At 37.0% G+C, this 18,473-nt stretch overlaps 1 protein-coding gene across 1 annotated transcript in view; it reads left to right on the top strand.

Annotated features, from left to right (window-relative positions):
• CCDC30 (coiled-coil domain containing 30) overlaps positions 1-18,473 on the top strand; it is a gene marked incomplete at its 5' end in the record, with an annotated part of 126,155 nt that overhangs the window by 35,715 nt on the left and 71,967 nt on the right. The window contains 4 exons of the mRNA XM_081307518.1: positions 833-958; positions 2,557-2,694; positions 4,610-4,779; positions 10,696-10,939. Of these exons, the coding sequence (XP_081163644.1) occupies positions 833-958; positions 2,557-2,694; positions 4,610-4,779; positions 10,696-10,939 (678 nt within the window). The remainder of the gene's footprint in view (positions 1-832; positions 959-2,556; positions 2,695-4,609; positions 4,780-10,695; positions 10,940-18,473) is intronic.

Here is an 18,473-nt window from a genome sequence, read left to right as displayed (position 1 = left end):
ATAGATGTGCTCTTGCTGTGGAAAGTATGGTCATCAAGAGAATTTGTTTGATTCTCACTGTGTGTTCACTAAGGTGCATTTCGATTGGATTTCCTAATAGGGTTTTATGCACAAAAGAAATGTCTTCAGCAAGACAGAATAGAATAGATACTTTTATCCTAATTAGAATAAGTCATACTCCCTGTGTGTATAATATGTCAAAATATACTCTACTGTCATGTATATCTAAAGAGAACAAATAAAAAAGTGGGAGGAAAAGGGTAAGGGCTTTTAAGTTAAACTTGAGTTTGAATCCCAGTGCTGGCTGTGAGACATTGGGCAAATTACCTAATATATCTGAGCCTCACCAGTCTCCTCTGAAAAAGAATATATATTTGTTCCAATTTCATAGACATTCTGGGAAAACAGTGAGATGGAGCATGTAAGGTACTTAACCCAGTGTCTGACATTTGATAAACCCTCAATAAATAAATAGTTGCTCCTACCATTATTATTCCAATTATCATCAGTTAATTTAGAAAGATTTCTTCAACACCTTATGTTTGGTAAGTTTTAAAAATTTATAAAATACTTTCAAAATCACATTTTATTCCTACTGTGATGGCTATAATATAGGCAAGACAAGTTTTACTACCTTTAACAGTTGTATAAACAGGCTTGAAGAGACAATCGTATCTTATGAACTCTAGTACCATGAATTAGTTTTCCTAGGTTCACATGTTCCCTGCATGACTTTATAATTGAGTTACGCAGAAAACTTGTTTGTGTCAGAACTTATAGGAAACACTGTTATTTTGTATATAAATTGAATTATGTAAAATGCTTTTTATAGATACAGAAAATGAGCCAAGAAAAAACTGAAATGTTTGAAGGTGATTTTTCAGAAGAAAGAGAGAAGAAAAAGCAGTTGGCATCTGGTTTTATTACTATACAGAAGGCCTTGAAAGTTGATAGTGAGGTATTGCCACTCAAGATGTTTTCCTCATTTAGGGATTTTGTAGTATTATTTATTTTTATTTTAAAATAAATCACAACTATGTATCTTAACTTGGACATACAAATGCCATAAACACATCCCATAACCAAATGCCACAGACTAGGTGGCTGAAAGAAGAAAAAAAAATATTTTCTCACAGTTCTGGAGACTGGAAAGTTCCAAATCAAAGTGCTGACCCAATTTACTTCTTAGCAAGAACATCTTCCTGGCTTGCAGACAGACCCCTCTTGCTATGTTGTGTCCTCACATGATGGAAAGAGAGCTGTCTCTTCTCTTCTTTCAAAGGCTCCAGGCCTATCAGATTAGGATTCCACCCCATCCTCATTGACCTTTAGCACCTCCTTCTCATCCCCATCTCCAAATACAGCCATATTGGAAATTAGGACTTCAACATATAAATTTTGAGGGTGACACAGTTTGGTCCACAGCACTATAGAATATGTGTTTCTAGTAGTAAGGGCCTAGTGCTCTTGTTTACCCAAGTTGAGACCCAGCACTAGCCTTGGAGTCCTTTAAGTCACAGGTGTTCAATTATGATGTTCATAATTGTTCTGCCATCTTGGAAAGATCTATCAGTAGACAAAATCGGCCTCTATTTTGAAGAGAGACCTGGAAGTGAATTATGGAAGTCTAGATCCTCAATTTAGAGGATGTGATACTTATTAATTACTTGGCAGGGTGGGTGACAGCAGGGCAATGCCCCAAGCCCCAACCTCTAATAACCTACAGGAATTTTTAGTGAAATTGAATAGGGAATTGACACCCCTTGCCACCTTCCTGTGGTTTGGGGAAGCTAACCCTTACCTTCTTGCCTTTTTGCCCAATGTCGTCAGCATTTCTACTCCTTCTGATCTCAAGGCTTTGGGAAAATACCAAACAGCTCTTCTCCTAAAACAAATTATACATCACCAGTTGGTTATCGGGCACACAGACTCTTAGCCCCTTGTCATCTACCAATCAAACACTACATAGTTCATGTAAACAATATAAAAATTTGATAAAAATCTATAACTAAATAAAGTATTTTCTTTCATGGGTATTAAATGAAAACCATAGGGTTAGAGGAAATCCTGGTTGATTAAGTCACAGAATATGTATTGTTAAGTAAAGCAGCATGCTTGGTAGTTGAGAACACAAGAGTCTGAAGTAAGACATGAGTTTGCAATCTCAGCTTTTCAACTTCCTGTTTATGTGAACTCTGAGCTTAGTTTCAACAGACATCTTCTAGGAGTGCTGCAAGGTTAAAGGTAAACCACACAGCAGCACCTTGTTCTATGAAAGGCAACATAGATGCATCCTTAAAACAAGATAATACAACTATTTAATATAGGAGTTACTAAAGATTTTATCTCTATACAAGCTTTGCTTAATGTAGGAATGACTCTAGGAATCCAATCTTACAACCAGTGAATGACAGAAATTAATAACACTCCATTTAATGACTATTTAAACAAAAAAAATTGTCAGGATCATTTCAAAATTTATTCTTGGAAGTATTCTACCTTTTATGGGGAAATAGTCTGGATGTATTCTATAAAAATATCTTTATTTCTTAATAGGAATTGCAAAAGTCAAAGTCGGAACTTGCATGCCTTTATAGTGAAATTCAGAGCCTTCCAGGGGCACCAGAAGACAGAGACCATTTTTTAATAGCATATGACCTCCTCCAAAGAGAGAATGCTGAGTTAGAAACAAAGGTGAGGCTAAATTATTACATATTTAAATGTTCAGTATATAACACCTTGCATGTGGGGAGGATAAAAGAAAATTAATTTTCAGTAAGAGATAACTTGGAAATGAGAGTTTCTTAAAATAAAGAAGTGAAAGTTTCTTTCATTATTATACAGTAGATTACCATGTACTGTAGATTACAAGTTAAGCTATATTTCAGGGAAAATATTTAGACTTCAACCAGAACTTGCCATTTAGGGTTAGTTTGTGCATTTTTTTGTTTTACATACACCTTCCACCAACTTAATTTTTGGAGTGTGTATTATAGTATGCAACATAGGGCAGGAAACATCCAGAACACAGGATATTCTACCTGGAAGAGTAGACATGTATAGCACAATCTACTACTAAGCTTTGCTTGTGTACCTTTTGTAGAGTTAAAGGGGCGTGCTTTCAAAATATCATCAGAAAAGTCAACACAAAAAACAAAACAAAACAAAAAAACACAAAAAACCCAGAAATATAGATCAGTGTCCTGGCAATCTGTCTCTCTCTTGTTTTTTAAACTTTTTGTGATGAAATAATTTCAGACTTATAGAAAAGTTATAAAAACAATACCAAAAAAATTCCCCTATGCTTTCATTCCTCCATGGTACCATATTTTCCTCATTATTGTCTCTCACTTTACATCTTCATATGTAGAGAAACATATGTGTACACATTCTTACAGGTACTTTTTTGGTGAAGCCTGTGAGAGTAAGCTGGAAACCTACTTTACCCGCAAATATTTTTCATGTGTGTTTGCTAAAAATAATAATAAGTCTTATTACCTCAGTGTAAGTCTCAAAATCAGGAAATTAACATTGACACTACTATTAGTTAATCTACAGTTTATATTCAGATATTTCTAATTATTCTACTCTATAGAAAAAAACAATATTTTTTTCTAGTCTGAGATCCAATTAAAATTAAAGGACAGGAAAATTAAATGCAATGTAAGATCTAATTCAGGATTATGTGCTTTAACCTGAAATGGTTCCTCAGTCTATCTTTGTCTTTCATGACCTTGATATTTTTGAAGAGGACTGAGTTTGGGTTGTTATAACAGAATACCACAGATTTCTGGTTTAAACAACAAACAATTATTTCTTACTGCTCTGGAGTTTGGGAAGTCTGAGATCAAGACACCAGGCAGAGCTGGTGAGGGCCACATTCTAGTTTGCAAACTGCTGTCTTCTCAGGGCAGAGAACAGAGAGAAGGATATTTAGCCTGGAAGCTTATTTACAGGAAAATTCCCATTTCCCACTGCAACTCACTGATTCTGAATCTCAGGGTCAGGGCTGCAGCACAAGGTAGCATTTTTATTGATACTCTAGGGTTCCAGAACCACTACAACAATCTGAGAGCCTCTACAAGTTCAAGTGTTTTCTAATAGATAGGGTCAGACTGGAAGAAATTTCTTCTCCATAATGTATATCTGACATTCTAATGTTTTCTTGCAGCAATATATTAGTGCCTTTATGAATCAATGAAGTACACATTTAAGTGGCAATTGGAGGTACCAACCCCAGAGATCAAAAATACCTTCTCTTAGGCTGGGGCTGTAGCTCAGTATGTAGAGCACTTGCCTAGCATGTGTGAGGCACTGGGTTCGATTCTCAGCACCACATATAGATAAATAAAATAATGGCCCATCAAATTAAAAAATGTTTTAAAAATACCATCTCTTTGTATACATTTAAGTCACCGATTTATAGGCCCTTATGCATATGGTAAAAATTGATTAAGTTATATAACAAATAAAAGTATTAAATTAAGTTGGAATGAGGTTTTAACTTTATTATTTAAGCCAATAATTAAGCACTTAATGGAATAGTGTACTTTTTTACAACTGTACATAAGAGTATACAAAACAGAATGTTTGCCTTTTAACTTTACAGATCTTGAAGTTTTCACAAGAATTGGAACAATTAAATCACTTTACTTTAGGGGGAAAAACTGCAACTGCTAATTTAATTACAAGTGAAAGTGCTTATAAAGATCTGTTGTTGAAAGTACCAATTTTGGAAGTAGAGATACAAAGCCCAAAGGAAGAGAGAAAAGAACTCTGGTAAATTGAGAAAATCCCATATCACATTAATTATTTGTAGAAAGGTATGTTTTATTTGGCTTGATCATTATAAGAATTTGACATTCATTTTCAAGTGATCTGATAGGAAAAATTGATTTTAATCATTCTCCAGAAAGTTTGTCTTTGATATATTTTTTACATTTTAAAGCTTTTCCTCTTGCTTTTAAAACTAAGTATATGGTTTTTAGTGAAAATTTAGAAAATATGGAGAAAATAGAGATATTTTAAAAACCCATAATTCTCACCATTGATGAATCCTCATTTTTCTTTCTTTTTTCTCATGTACATATTCATTTTTTTATGTATAACTAAGACTATATTCTGCTGGGTACAGTGGCACATTCCTGTAATCCCAGTGGCTCAGGAGACTGAGACAGGAAGATTACAAATTCAAGGTCAGTCACAGCAACATATCAAGGCTCTGTCTCAAAATAAAAAAAATGAAAGGGCTGGGGATGTGGTTCAGTGGTGAAGCACTCCTATATTCAGTCCCTGGTACAAAAAAAAAAAAAAAGGATTTACTCTCCATAGGTGTTTTTTTTTTTCTTTTTTGCTATTCTTATATCTGATCATTAAATTTTAAGAAACTTTATCTTTTATTTGTTTGTTTAATCTTTCCCCCTAACTCTTGTATTTCTATTTTTCCACCAAAATTATCTTTTACAGAAACTTTTGTGGCTTTGGGCAAATGAACTAGTCTGCTTTAGCACAAAAACAAATAGATAAAAATCAAATTATTTTATCTGACCAAAAGCCTAGAACTAAATAATTGTAATAGATATTAATTTTTACTTAGATACTACATTAAAGGATACACTTATCCCTGAATTGGAGAAATATACTCCCAGCTGTAGCCAAATTTATTTCTTCATAAGTGTTCCAAGATAGAAAGAGATTGTTTTGACAATTTCGGGCCCTTGAATTTTATGCTCTCTTAAAAGTTGCTTTTAACTTTCAAAATCAGGAAACTTATTTGCCAAGTGGAAGAATGTATTGGAGAGTTGGTGGAGAGGAAAGAGGATAGTGTTAACAAAAGCAAAGAATCAAAAAGGTGACCACAGCATTTAGGTTTGCTGGAGGGAGCGAGAAAGTCTAGTTCGTGAGCACTGGACAGTATATTACAGGGATTTTGAGGGAGATTGTCTCTATATTAGATGAAGTAGAGATGGAAGACAGGCAATATATAAGCCACAGATGAAGGGATAGTGGCCTTGGTTGAGCAAGCAGCAATGGAGATGAAAACGTCAATATGAAACTTTTCACATTAATGGTCAAAGTTGACAAAAATTTTCCCAGCTGATTTGGAGGTCATTAGCAGGGATACTCACCACACTAGGCAATTCTGGGTCCTTAATTTGTCTGTGAGTGGGGAAGCCTTTCAGGGAAAAGGTGCTGGGCTTCTCTCTAAAGAGCTTCTTGCTGCCAACCTCCATGACTTTTGGTCCAAACCCTTTCCAAATGCCAAGCCTACCAGCAATCTGTGTATCAGACATAGGCTTCCCTCTCCCCTCTTCCTGCTTACTTCCTGCAGCCTCACCCCCCTACTTAACATCCACTTATGTCAGGTCCATAACACAATCACATTGAACAATAAATTGTGCTAGCTATCATGTTCCAGGTACTTTGAAGATACAAAACCAAAATATAATTCCTATCCTTATGGTGCACATAGTCTGATGAGGAAGATAGTTACACAAAGCAGTATTGACTGTTTGGGGCATAAAGCAGGGGTCCTGGCTCAGGCTAAAGAATCAGAAAATATTCTTAAAGGAAGTGAAACTTAATGTGGGTGCCAAAGTACATCTAATCAAAGGCCAAGCCCCCCCCCCCCAAAAAAAAAGGAGTTGACAAAATAGAACAAATGACATACAGAAAAGAAAGTATGATTGTTTGTGCTTCTAAAAATGACTCATGAATTAGAATATGAAAAGAGGAGGTGGAGAAAGGTGATGAGAGTGGAGAGGCAGGCAGAGGCCTGCCTGATTATGTAGGGACAGGAATGCCTATCCTAGGGAGGTGGGTTCATGTTGTTGTTTGCTTGTGGTGCTGGGCACTGAACCCAGGGCCTCACACATGCTAGGCAAGTGTTCTACCACTGAGCTACACCCACAGCCCTGTGGGTAGTTTAGACAATAGGAAACTACTACAGGGTTGACTGGCACGAGGAAGATAAAGACGTTTTGTGCTTTAGGAAAAAAAAAATCACTCTGCCTGCTGTGTGTAAAAGAAATTTATTAGTATAAAAATTAAGGTGGCAAGACCAGTTAAGAGGCTGTTATGAGCATCCAGGTAAGCCATGTTGATGCTGGTGAGTAGAAGCAGATGGCATCCAGAGAAGGTAAACTCAACAGGATTCAGGGATTCATGGTGAGGAAGAGGGTGTAGTAAACTGTGATTTGGGAATTGAGAGGAGGTTAGCAAAGGCCAAATGTTTTCTCTGATAAATGGATGCTGATCCATAGTGGAGGTGGGAATAGGGAAGAATGAAGGAAATTTGCATTATGCAAAGGGGAGTGAGAGGAGGGGTGGGACTGTGGGGATGGGAAGGATGGTAGAATGACACAGACATTATTACCCTATGAACATGTGTGATTATACTACTGGTGACTCTGCACCATATCCAGCCAGGAATGAGAAGTTGTGCTCCATTTGTGTACAATGTGTCAAAATGCATTCTCCTGTCATATATAACTAATTAGAGCAAATTTAAAAGTTAAAAAAAACACAGAAGAGGTTTAAAATTAGTTAAATTTCTGGTCTGATTATGCCATTCATTGACTTAGGGAACAATTTTGCAGGAAGAGGGAAAGAAGTTATTTTTGATATATGAATTTTGAAGTATCTTTGGGATAGCTGATTGGAGATAGTCAATACACAGTTAGATTTATAGATTTGTGGAACTCAGGAGAAAAGCCTAGGGTGGAGATAAATTGGGGAATCACCAACAAATTGATAGTAGCAAAAGTCACATGAGTGCATGAAATGACTCCAGAGGTTGCCTGACTAAAACAACCTAAGGAAAACCTCTATTGGAGACAAAATGAGTACCCTGCAAAGGTGACTGAGACAATGAAAATAAGCAGCCAGAGAAGTAGAAGAAAAGTCAAGACAGTGTGTTTTGCAGAGTCTAGATTAAAGAGTGTTTCAAAAAGACAATAGTTTCAAAAAGACATAGTATCATGGACTGCCAAAATGTCAAGTAAAATGAGGAACAGACGTTGACAACTGAATTCACCAATAAGAAAGAGGCTGAAGACATAAGAGTAGTCCCAGTGAGGGGCAGAAAACAGATTGCTTTCTAGATTCCATCATGTGGGGTGATGAATGGAGTGAACAAGGAATGAGCAGGAAATGAAGAAGTGGGAACAGTGTGTGTAGACAATACTGCCCCAAAAGTTTAGTTCTGAAAGGGAGAAGAAAATATGAGGTTGACATGAGAGGTAATTTATGTATGTTCAAATCCTGATGGAAAAGAGTCCTTAACATGACAGGCTAAGAATTGAGAGTATCAGCAAAGGGACTGGCCTTAGCCGGGAAAGAGGTGGGCCACCTCATCCATTTCCACAGGAGCAAGAAAGAGAATGGATAGAGATGCAGATGAATTTTTTTACTTGAAAGAAAGTCAAAAGACTTGTTCCGTAGTTTCTGTGTCCTCTGTGAAGTAGTGAGCAAAGACATCTGCTGAGAATGAGAGAGGAATAGAAATACCAGGATTTTTTAAGAGAGTAGGGAAAGTTTGAAGTAATCATTGGAGAGAACACGAGAGAAAGCCAACTGGCTACCACAGGTGGTGTTAACGGCTAAGTTGAGACTAGGGAACCTAAATTTAGCATCTATCTTTGAGTGTATATAATGTTTTTTCAGCAACCTCCAGTGGTTTAGGATAGACCAGAAAGGAGCTGGATCTGCTGGGGGCTCAGGCTTTGCCCCCTGAGTGCTGTGGAAGGACAGTGGGATAAGAAAGCTGACCATGTTATTTAGACAGTGGTTGAAACAGTGAACTCCAGACTCTGTATTGAAGAAGGAAACAAGTAAAGAGAACTGATAGAAAGAGAAACACAGAGTTGACAGCACTTATGATTGAACTGAAAGCAAGTCCCAGAAAAAGAAAAAAGTTGGAGGTCAGATATGGAGTTTTGGTGTTTTGGCAGTGAAGTGGCTGCTTCGTGGCTACACACCATGTTGTGGTCACACAGGTAGGTAGGTGGGGCTCAGGAGGTGTTGCCAAGGTATTGGTGGCTGATCTATAGGATCTTCCAGGACAGCGGCAGGAAGAGGGTGAAGAAAGTGACAGAAAGCTATGAGCCAAAGTCTTCAACTGAAACAATGTAGAAGGTGGTACTCCCACATGGTCACACAGAGGCTGCCCAGTATGCCTGATTGTCTGACTTTCGTAGTGAGTCTCTTTTGCTAGATTCTAAGCTCCTTTAAGGTAAAGGACTGCATCTTGGCTTTCTGTTGTTTATAGTGCTGTTATAGAGTAATGGAATCTTACAGTAGAAGAGACCTGTAGATTGCCTCACCTAATAGTTTTAAACCTACTTTCCAAAATTTCAAGAGTACTAAAGAAGAGCCTCAGAAATTACCTTGTAAGAAGCTTCGCAAGACGGATAAATGGGATTGTGACCTTCTGTTTCCATGTCAGCCAGAGAAGCTCTACTTTGGTCTGTTTCCTGGGTGGGATTCTGCTTAAGATTTTACTTAAAGAATCCACAGATAAAAAATAAGTTTGAGTTAGGTGTGGAGGCATATGCCAGTAATCCCAGCTACTTGGAAGACTGAGGCAGGAGGACCTCAAGTTTGAGGCCAGCCTGAGCACCTTAGCAAGACCCCATCTCAAAAAAAAAAAAAAATGGCTAGGGGTGTAGCTCAGAGGTAAAATGTACCTTGTTTCAATCCCCAGTGGTGGAAGACAGAAAGGGAGAGAAAGTTTGAAAACCAGTGATATTTGGCTAAATTTTGTTTTTTCACAGATGATGTCTTTGAGACCAAGAGAATTAGAATGACTATTTCTGTCACAGTCACATACATAGCAACTTATCAGTAGGACTTGGATGAGGTCCCAAGTCTCCTAACTCTAAGTCAGGAGAAATCACTTTGTTTTTTCATGTTCTCAACTATACCAACACCCTCTCCCCAATATCTGTACGCACAAGTGAATATTTCTACATTGTCTGGCTTATGCCTAGTCATTCACCAGGCCCCAAAGTGCTTACTACTCATTTAATCACTCGTTTACTTATCTTTGCCACAATTAATAGCTCATTAGGTCAGAGACTGTGTCTTATAGTAGTACTAGTATCTGCCCCAAGTGCCTAAGGTTTCTGGAGCATTTTTTAAAAGCATTTTAAAATGCTTATTCTTAAAAAAAAAATCATTATAAATTGTGTCTGACCAATGCAATACTAAAAGTTGAAAAAGTATAAAACTCATTCACATTAGTTGTTTGGCTGTAAAATCTATGACGATGCCAGGTGTGGTGGCACGCATGTAATCCCATGGTTTAGGAGGCTGAGGCAGGAGGATCGTGAGTTCAAAGCCAGCCTCAACAAAAGTGAGGTGCTAAGCAACTCGGTGAGACCCTGTCTCAAAATAAAATACAAAATGGGGCTCGGGATGTGGCTCAGTGGGCAAGTGCCCCTGAGTTCAATCCCCAGTGCCCAATATATATATATATATATATATATATACACACACACACACACTTATGATTGTGAGTGAAAAAAAATGCAACTCTTTTGTTTTTGAAGTTTGTAAGAATAACATTGCTACTCTTCTATAGAATTCAGCTTAAAAATCTTGCTTGCAGTACTTTCTTGACTTTTAGACTTTTTCCTCCCCTTTTCTGCTACATTGATAAGCATTTTGATAGTTTTTATTGTTATTTGCACCAAGTCCCGAATTAGGAGAAAGTAAGCTGAAGGAAATTCCAGAGGAGTCAGTAAAGGAGGGCACTTTTCCAAAAGAGGGGCAGAAGGAGGAGGACTCTCAACAGAATCGAGATACGAAAGATGAAGAAGAGCAGTTGGCCATGAAGCCTAAGGAAGTGGTCAGGCTTGGAGAAGAGGCGAGCCATGTGAATGAGAGCCTCCTTCAGTGTCAGAACTCTGGGGATAGTTCAGATGACAGTAGCATCCAGGTAGGTGCTATAAACACATGTCCTCATGGCTTCACTTCCTCTGACTAGCATCATTTTTAACATCATCATTAATGTGCATTTGTTAAGCAATATTATAACCTCAACCTCAATCCCATCAGTGGATCCACTTCATCATTAAAGGGCTCTTAAGCTCCATCTAGGCTCACAGGAAAAACAATGTGACCAGTTGTTTACCCCTGGACAGGTGGGATACAGGATGGCAGGATATGTGCCACTTTTCCTATTCCTGATATGTAGCTTATTGTGCAAAGTACTTAATTTTAGTGGCAAAAGGCCTCACACAGAATTATTTTAAGTGTGGCCTTTTCTGTTCACTGTAGCTCTGCCTACAGGAGAAATAAAAGGAGTGACTACCAGCCATACTTCAGTTTTCACAGGTCTCTTCTGTGCAAGTTAAGATTGCCCTGTATACACCTTTCCAGAAATTATTTCAAGATCCACAGAGGAAAGCCTTTGTGCCCATAAATAAACCACCTTCAAAGGCTGATAATATATATGAAATATATAAATGAAAAATGATTCGAGTATACACTTTAAAAAAGAAAGTCAAGCCCGGTGTAGTGGTGCATGCCTGTAATCCTAGCAATTTGAGAGCCTGAGGCAGGAGAATTGGCAATTTAAATAGACCCTTGTCTTGAAATAAAAAATAAAAAGGGCTAGGGATGTATGGGGATTTAGCTCAGTGGTAAAGCATCCCAGGTTCAATCCTCAATACCAAAAAATTTAAAAATAAACATACCTGGAAGAAAGTAAAAAACAAATATATTGAAAAGAGATTTGGATCCAGAGTCTGAAAACTAGGCATGTCACAGAAACACAGATTGTATACCTGAAAGGAGATTCCAATCCATATTTGAAAGGAAATGGAGTCATTGGATTTATGACTCATTTATTTATTTATGATTTATGACTCATACTCATTTATTCAACCAATTATCTATGATGTATCAGGTCATGACATGAAGTGTTCAAGTATTTTATATCTCCCAGAAAGTCCTTTATAGAATACGGGGCCACTGTCGAGGCTTAAGCAGAGGCTGAACTGTACTCACAAAGATTATAAAATCTTTCCTTAGGAATTTGAAAGATCAGTGTGCCTTTAGAGTATGAAAAGTGATGCCTGGTTAATTTATTAATTTTCTCTAATTTACCCTTTCCCATTATTTGAAACATCTACTTCTCAACACCACTGAGGAGGTGAAAATTATGAAATGTATTCAAGTCCTTTGGAAACTTGGGAGAATAGTTACTCTGTAGAAGGGCAAATCATGTATACAACATAGCCTTTAGAGTTTTGCTGAATTCTGTCAGAGTCCAGTCATTTTTTTCCTATAATATTGACCATTAATTATTCAAGGAAGTTGAAATTGTTGTTACTCATTTATTCAACCAATATTATCTATGATGTATCAGGTCATGTGCTAAGGTACATACAACAATAATAACAATAGATGTTTTGAACTCAACATTTCCCAAAGCAACTGCTGTACACATTATTTCATTTATTTCTTTAAGCAGACAAGGGAGAAAACACATTCTGGACAGATTTTGTTCTTGCCATTTCTATACAGTGATAATTTCGGATCCTTATGTACATAGAGTTATTTGACCAACTGACACTTAGAAATTATTATTCTCTGTGGAGTGGGGGGTTGGTCTTCACCCCTTTGTCAGATTATAGTATCTAGTACCTTGCTGTGTCTTCTAAATCCTCATAACCTACACGTTTAAGCAACAATGGGCTGAGCCAGATATCAAACTTAAGAATCTTCACAGGCAAGTAAACACAGAAAAAGAGCCATGAGAGTCTCTTCCATGACCGAGTATTTGCATTGTATTGTTTATAAGTATTTTGTGATGTCATTTGTGGCAGTTGATGGTCTTTGGGGGCTTCATTTCTGCTGTTCAACTCCACTGCAGGTGGGGTCACCACGTAACTAAATTCTAGGTATTACTTTCCCAATATTCTTGAGACAAGTTGGAAGCAGAATTTATTACCTTAATTGTACAGGCTTAAAATCTAGCTTAACCTTTTCCCTAACACTTTGAGTATTTACTATGCTCTAGGCACTATGCCCTGTGTAAATTAAGCAATATAATGGGACAAGAATATTATTGCTGCAACCACATAAATAAGAAAACTGAGGCTTTAGAGAGTGCAAATAATGTGCCTATTAGGGAGGCTGGGGAACCCAGGTCTGCCTCCTCCAGAGCTTGATTTTTTTAACTGCTACATCATTTGCTTCCACCTGCAGAAAAGTCCAAAGAGCACAGTTCAAACTTCTTTCCCACAAAAAGCTAGCCAGCTGACTCCTAGGGTAACTGATTATCTTGGTGAATCATGATATTTTAGCCCACCTAGGACACAGATCCATGTCTGAAGGATGGACTCAAATTAAACTTTCAAGGATACTGTATCAAATCAGGATACCAATTATTTTTCCATAATTGATTTAAAATATGTTTAGATGAATAGTGTATTTTCTTCCTGTAGAGAACTAAGAAGGATAGTTCAGAATCTGAGTGATCTTGATGAGCAGGAAGTCAGAATCACTGAACTTAGTGAGATGGTTGGTGTTTGTAACCAGAGTGTGATGGTCCACCCATCCACATCAACCGGGTGAGAATATCTAAAGCCAGCAATAGGAATGACCTGGCCCTTGGGACCAGTATTAGAACTTGGTTGTATTTAATTTTATTAAAATAATTTTTTTATTTTTTTATTGGTTGTTCACAACATTACAAAGCTCTTGACATATCATATTTCATACATTAGATTGAAGTGGGTTATGAAGTCCCAATTTTACCCCAAATGCAGATTGCAGAATCACGTCAGTTACACATCCACAATTTTACATAATGCCCTATTAGTAATTGTTGTATTCTGCTACCTTTCCTATCCCCTACTATCCCCCCTCCCCTTCCCTCACATCTTCTCTCTCTACCCCATCTACTGTAATTCATTTCTCTCCTTGTTTATTTTCCCATTCCCCTCACAACCTCTTATATGTAATTTTGTATAGCAATGAGGGTCTCCCTTCATTTCCATGCAATTTCCCTTTTCTCTCTCTTTCCCTCCCATCTCATGTCTCTGTTTAAAGTTAATCTTTTCTTCCTGCTCTTCCTCCCTACTCTGTTCATAGTTGCTCTCATTATATCAAAGAAGACATTTGGTATTTGTTTTTTAGGGATTGGCTAGCTTCACTAAACATAATCTGCTCTAGTGCCATCCATTTCCCTGCAAATTCCATGATTTTGTCATTTTTAGTGCTGCTTAATATCCCATGGTGTATAAATGCCACATTTTTTTATCCATTCATCTATTGAAGGGCATCTGGGTTGGTTCCACAGTCTAGCTATTGTGAATTGTGCTACTATGAACATCGATGTGGCAGTATCCCTGTAGCATGCTCTTTTAAGGTCTTCAGGGAATAGTCTGAGAAGGGCAATAGCAGAGTCAAATGGTGGTTCCATTCCCAGCTTTCCCAGGAACCTCCAAACTGCTTTCCAAATTGGCTGCACCAATTTGCAGTCCCACCAGCAATGTACAAGTGTACCCTTTTCTCTACATCCTCGCCAGCACTTGATGTTGTTTGACTTCATAGTGGCTGCCAATCTTACTGGAGTGAGATGGTATCTTAGGGTGGTTTTGATTTGCATTTATCTGACTGCTAGAGATGGTGAGCATTTTTTCATGTACTTGTTGATTGATTGTATATCCTCCTCTGAGAAGTGTCTGTTCAGGTCCTTGGCCCATTTGTTGATTTGGGTTATTTGTTATCTTATTGTCTAATTTTTTGAGTTCTTTGTATACTCTGGATATTAGGGCTCCATCTGAAGTGTGAGGAGTAAAAATTTGTTCCCAGGATGTAGGCTCCCTATTTACCTCTCTTATTGTTTCTCTTGCTGTGAAAAAACTTTTTAGTTTAAGTAAGTCCCATTTGTTGATTCTTGTTATTAACTCTTGGGCTATGGGTGTCCTATTAAGGAATTTGGAGCCCGACCCCACAATATGTAGATCGGAGCCAACTTTTTCTTCTATCAGACGCAGAGTCTCTGATTTGATATCAAGCTCCTTGATCCATTTTGAGTTAACTTTTGTGCATGGCGAGAGAAAGGGATTCAGTTTCATTTTGTTGCATATGGATTTCCAGTTTTCCCAACACCATTTGTTGAAGATGCTATCCTTCCTCCATTGCATGCTTTTAGCCCCTTTATCAAATATAAGATAGTTGTAACTTTGTGGATTAGTTTCTGTGTCCTCGATTCTATACCATTGGTCCACCCGCCTGTTTTGGTACCAGTACCATGCTGTTTTTGTCACTATTGCTCTGTAATATAGTTTGAAATCTGGTATCTCTATACCGCCTGATTCACACTTCCTGCTTAGAATTGCTTTTGCTATTCTGGGTCTTTTATTTTTCCATATGAATTTCATGATTGCTTTATCTATTTCTACAAGAAATGCCATTGGGATTTTGATTGGCATTGCATTAAACCTATAGAGAACTTTTAGTAATATCGCCATTTTGATAATGTTAGTTCTGCCTATCCATGAACAGGGTATATTTTTCCATCTTCTAAGATCTTCTTCTACTTCTCTCTTTAGGGTTCTGTAGTTTTCATTGTATAAATCTTTCACCTCTTTTGTTAGGTTGATTCCCAAGTATTTTTTTTTTTGAGGATATTGTGAATGGAGTGTTTTTCCTCATTTCCGTTTCAGAAGTTTTGTCGCTGATATACAGAAATGCCTTTGATTTATGCGTGTTGATTTTATATCCTGCCACTTTGCTGAATTCATTTATTAGTTCTAGTAGTTTCTTTGTAGACCCTTTTGGGTCTTCTAGGTATAGAATCATGTTGTCCGCAAATAGTGATAATTTAAGTTCTTCTTTTCCTATTTTTATGCCTTTAATTTCTTTTGTCTGTCTAATTGCTCAGGCTAGTATTTCAAGGACTAAATTAAATAGAAGTGGTGATAGAGGGCATCCCTGTCTTGTTCCAGATTTTAGAGGGAATGCCTTCAACTTTTGTCCATTCAGAATGATGCTAGCCTGAGGCTTAGCAAAGATAGCTTTTACAATGTCAAGGTAAGTTCCTGTTATCCCTAGTTTTTCTAATGTTTTGAACATAAAGGGATGCTGTACTTTGTCGAATGCTTTCTCTGCATCTATCGAGATGATCATATGGTTCTTATCTTTAAGTCTATTGATGTGGTGAATACCATTTATTGATTTCCGTATATTGAACCATCCTTGCATCCCAGGGATGAATCCTACTCGATCATGGTGCACAATTTTTTTGATGTGTTTTTGTATTCGATTCGCCAGAATTTTATTGAGGATTTTTGCATCTAGGTTCATCAGAGATATTGGTCTGTAGTTTTCTTTCTTTGAGGTGTCTTTGTCTGGTTTCGGAATCAGGGTGATGTTGGCCTCATAGAATGAATTTGGAAGAGCTCCCTCTTTTTCTATTTCTTGAAATAACTTGAAAAGTATTGGTATTAATTCTTCTTTAAAGGTTTTGTAAAACTCCACTGTATACCCATCCGGTCCTGGGCTTTTCTTGGTTGATAGTCTTTTGATTGCTTCTTCTATTTCATCCATTGATATTGGTCTGTTCAAATTGTGTGTATCCTCCTGACTCAGTCTGGGCAAATCATATGACTTAAGAAATTTATCGATGTCTTCACTATCTTCTATTTTATTGGAATATAGGTTTTCAAAATAATTTCTAATTGTCTTCTGTATTTCTGTAGCATCTGTTGTGACATTGCCTTTTTCATCCCGTATGTTAGTAATTTGAGTTCTCTCTCTTCTTCTCTTCATTAGCATGGCTAAAGGTCTGTCAATCTTATTTATTTTTTCGAAGAACCAACTTTTAGTTTTGTTAATTTTTTCAATAGTTTCTTTTGTTTCAATTTCATTGATTTCCGCTCTGATTTTAATTATTTCTTGCCTTCTGCTACATTTGCTGTTGTTTTGCTCTTCCTTTTCTAGGGCTTTGAGATGAAATGTGAGCTCATTTATTTGTTGGTTTTTTCTTTTTTTGAGGAATGACCACCAGGCGATGAATTTCCCTCTTAAAACTGCTTTCATTGTGTCCCATAGATTCCGATATGTTGTGTCTGTATTTTCATTTATCTCTAAGAATTTTTTGATTTCCTCCTTTATGTCTTCTGTAACCCCTTGATCATTCAGTAACATATTGTTCATTTTCCATGTGATGTAGGATTTTTCCTTCCTTCTTTTATCATTGATTTCCAGTTTCATTCCATTATGATCAGATAAAATGCATGGTATTATCTCCACCCCTTTATATTTACTGAGGGTTTCCCTATGGCATGATATATGGTCTATTTTTGAGAAGGATCCATGTGCTGCTGAGAAAAAAGTATATCCATTTGATGATGGTTGATATATTCTATATATGTCAGTTAAGCCTAGGTTATTGATTGTGGTATTGAGTTCTATAGTTTCTTTATTCAACTTTTGTTTGGAGGATCTGTCCAATGGTGAGAGAGGTGTGTTGAAGTCACCCATAATTATTGTGTTGTGGTCTATTTGATTCTTGAACTTGAGGAGAATTTGTTTTATGAATGTCGCAGCACCATTATTTGGTGCATAAATATTGATAATTGTTATGTCTTGTTGGTGAATGGTTCCTTTTAACAGTATATAATGTCCTTCCTTATCCCTTTTGATTAACTTAGTCTTGAAGTCGATTTTATTCGATATGAGGATGGCCACCCCTGCTTGCTTACGAGGACCATGTGCGTGGTATATTTTTTTCCCATCCTTTCACCTTCAGCCTGTGTATGTCTTTTCCAATCAGATGTGTCTCCTGGAGGCAGCATATTGTTGGATTTGTTTTTTTAATCCATGATACCAGCCTATGTCGCTTTATTGGAGAGTTTAAGCCATTAACATTCAGAGTTACTATTGATATATGGTTTGTACTTCCAGACATGTTTGATTATTTATCCTTTTTTAAAAAAATTTAGTTTGTTTCTCCATGATTATCTTTCCCTTCGCCCTCTGTCTTTACCGAGGCACTTCCCACTGATGGTTTAGGTTATTGTTTTTCATTTCTTCCTCGTGTAGTGTTTTGCTCAAAATGCTTTGCAATGCTGGTTTTCTGGCTGCAAATTCTTTTAACTTTTGTTTATCATGAAAGATTTTTATTTCGTTGTCATACCTGAAGCTTAATTTTGCTGGATACAGAATTCTTGGTTGGCATCCATTGTCTTTCAGTGTTTGAAATACATTGTTCCAGGATCTTCTCGCTTTCAGCGTCTGTGATGAAAAATCCGTTGTTAACCTTATTGGTTTACCCCTGAATGTAATCTGCCTCCTTTCTCTTGTAGCTTTTAATATTTTCTCTTTGTTCTGTATATTGGATATCTTCATAACAATGTGTCTTGGCGTTGGTCTCCTGTGATTTTGTGTGCTCAGTGTCCTGTATGCATCTTCAATTTGTATATCTGTTTCCTTTTTTATTTCTGGAAAGTTTT

This window comes from Spermophilus citellus (assembly GCF_964194105.1).
Source record: "Spermophilus citellus genome assembly, chromosome: 9".
In the NCBI taxonomy this organism is placed as follows: domain Eukaryota; kingdom Metazoa; phylum Chordata; class Mammalia; order Rodentia; family Sciuridae; genus Spermophilus; species Spermophilus citellus.
The sequence above is the reverse complement of the archived record's forward strand: the minus strand, read 5'-3'. Positions and strand labels throughout refer to the sequence as shown.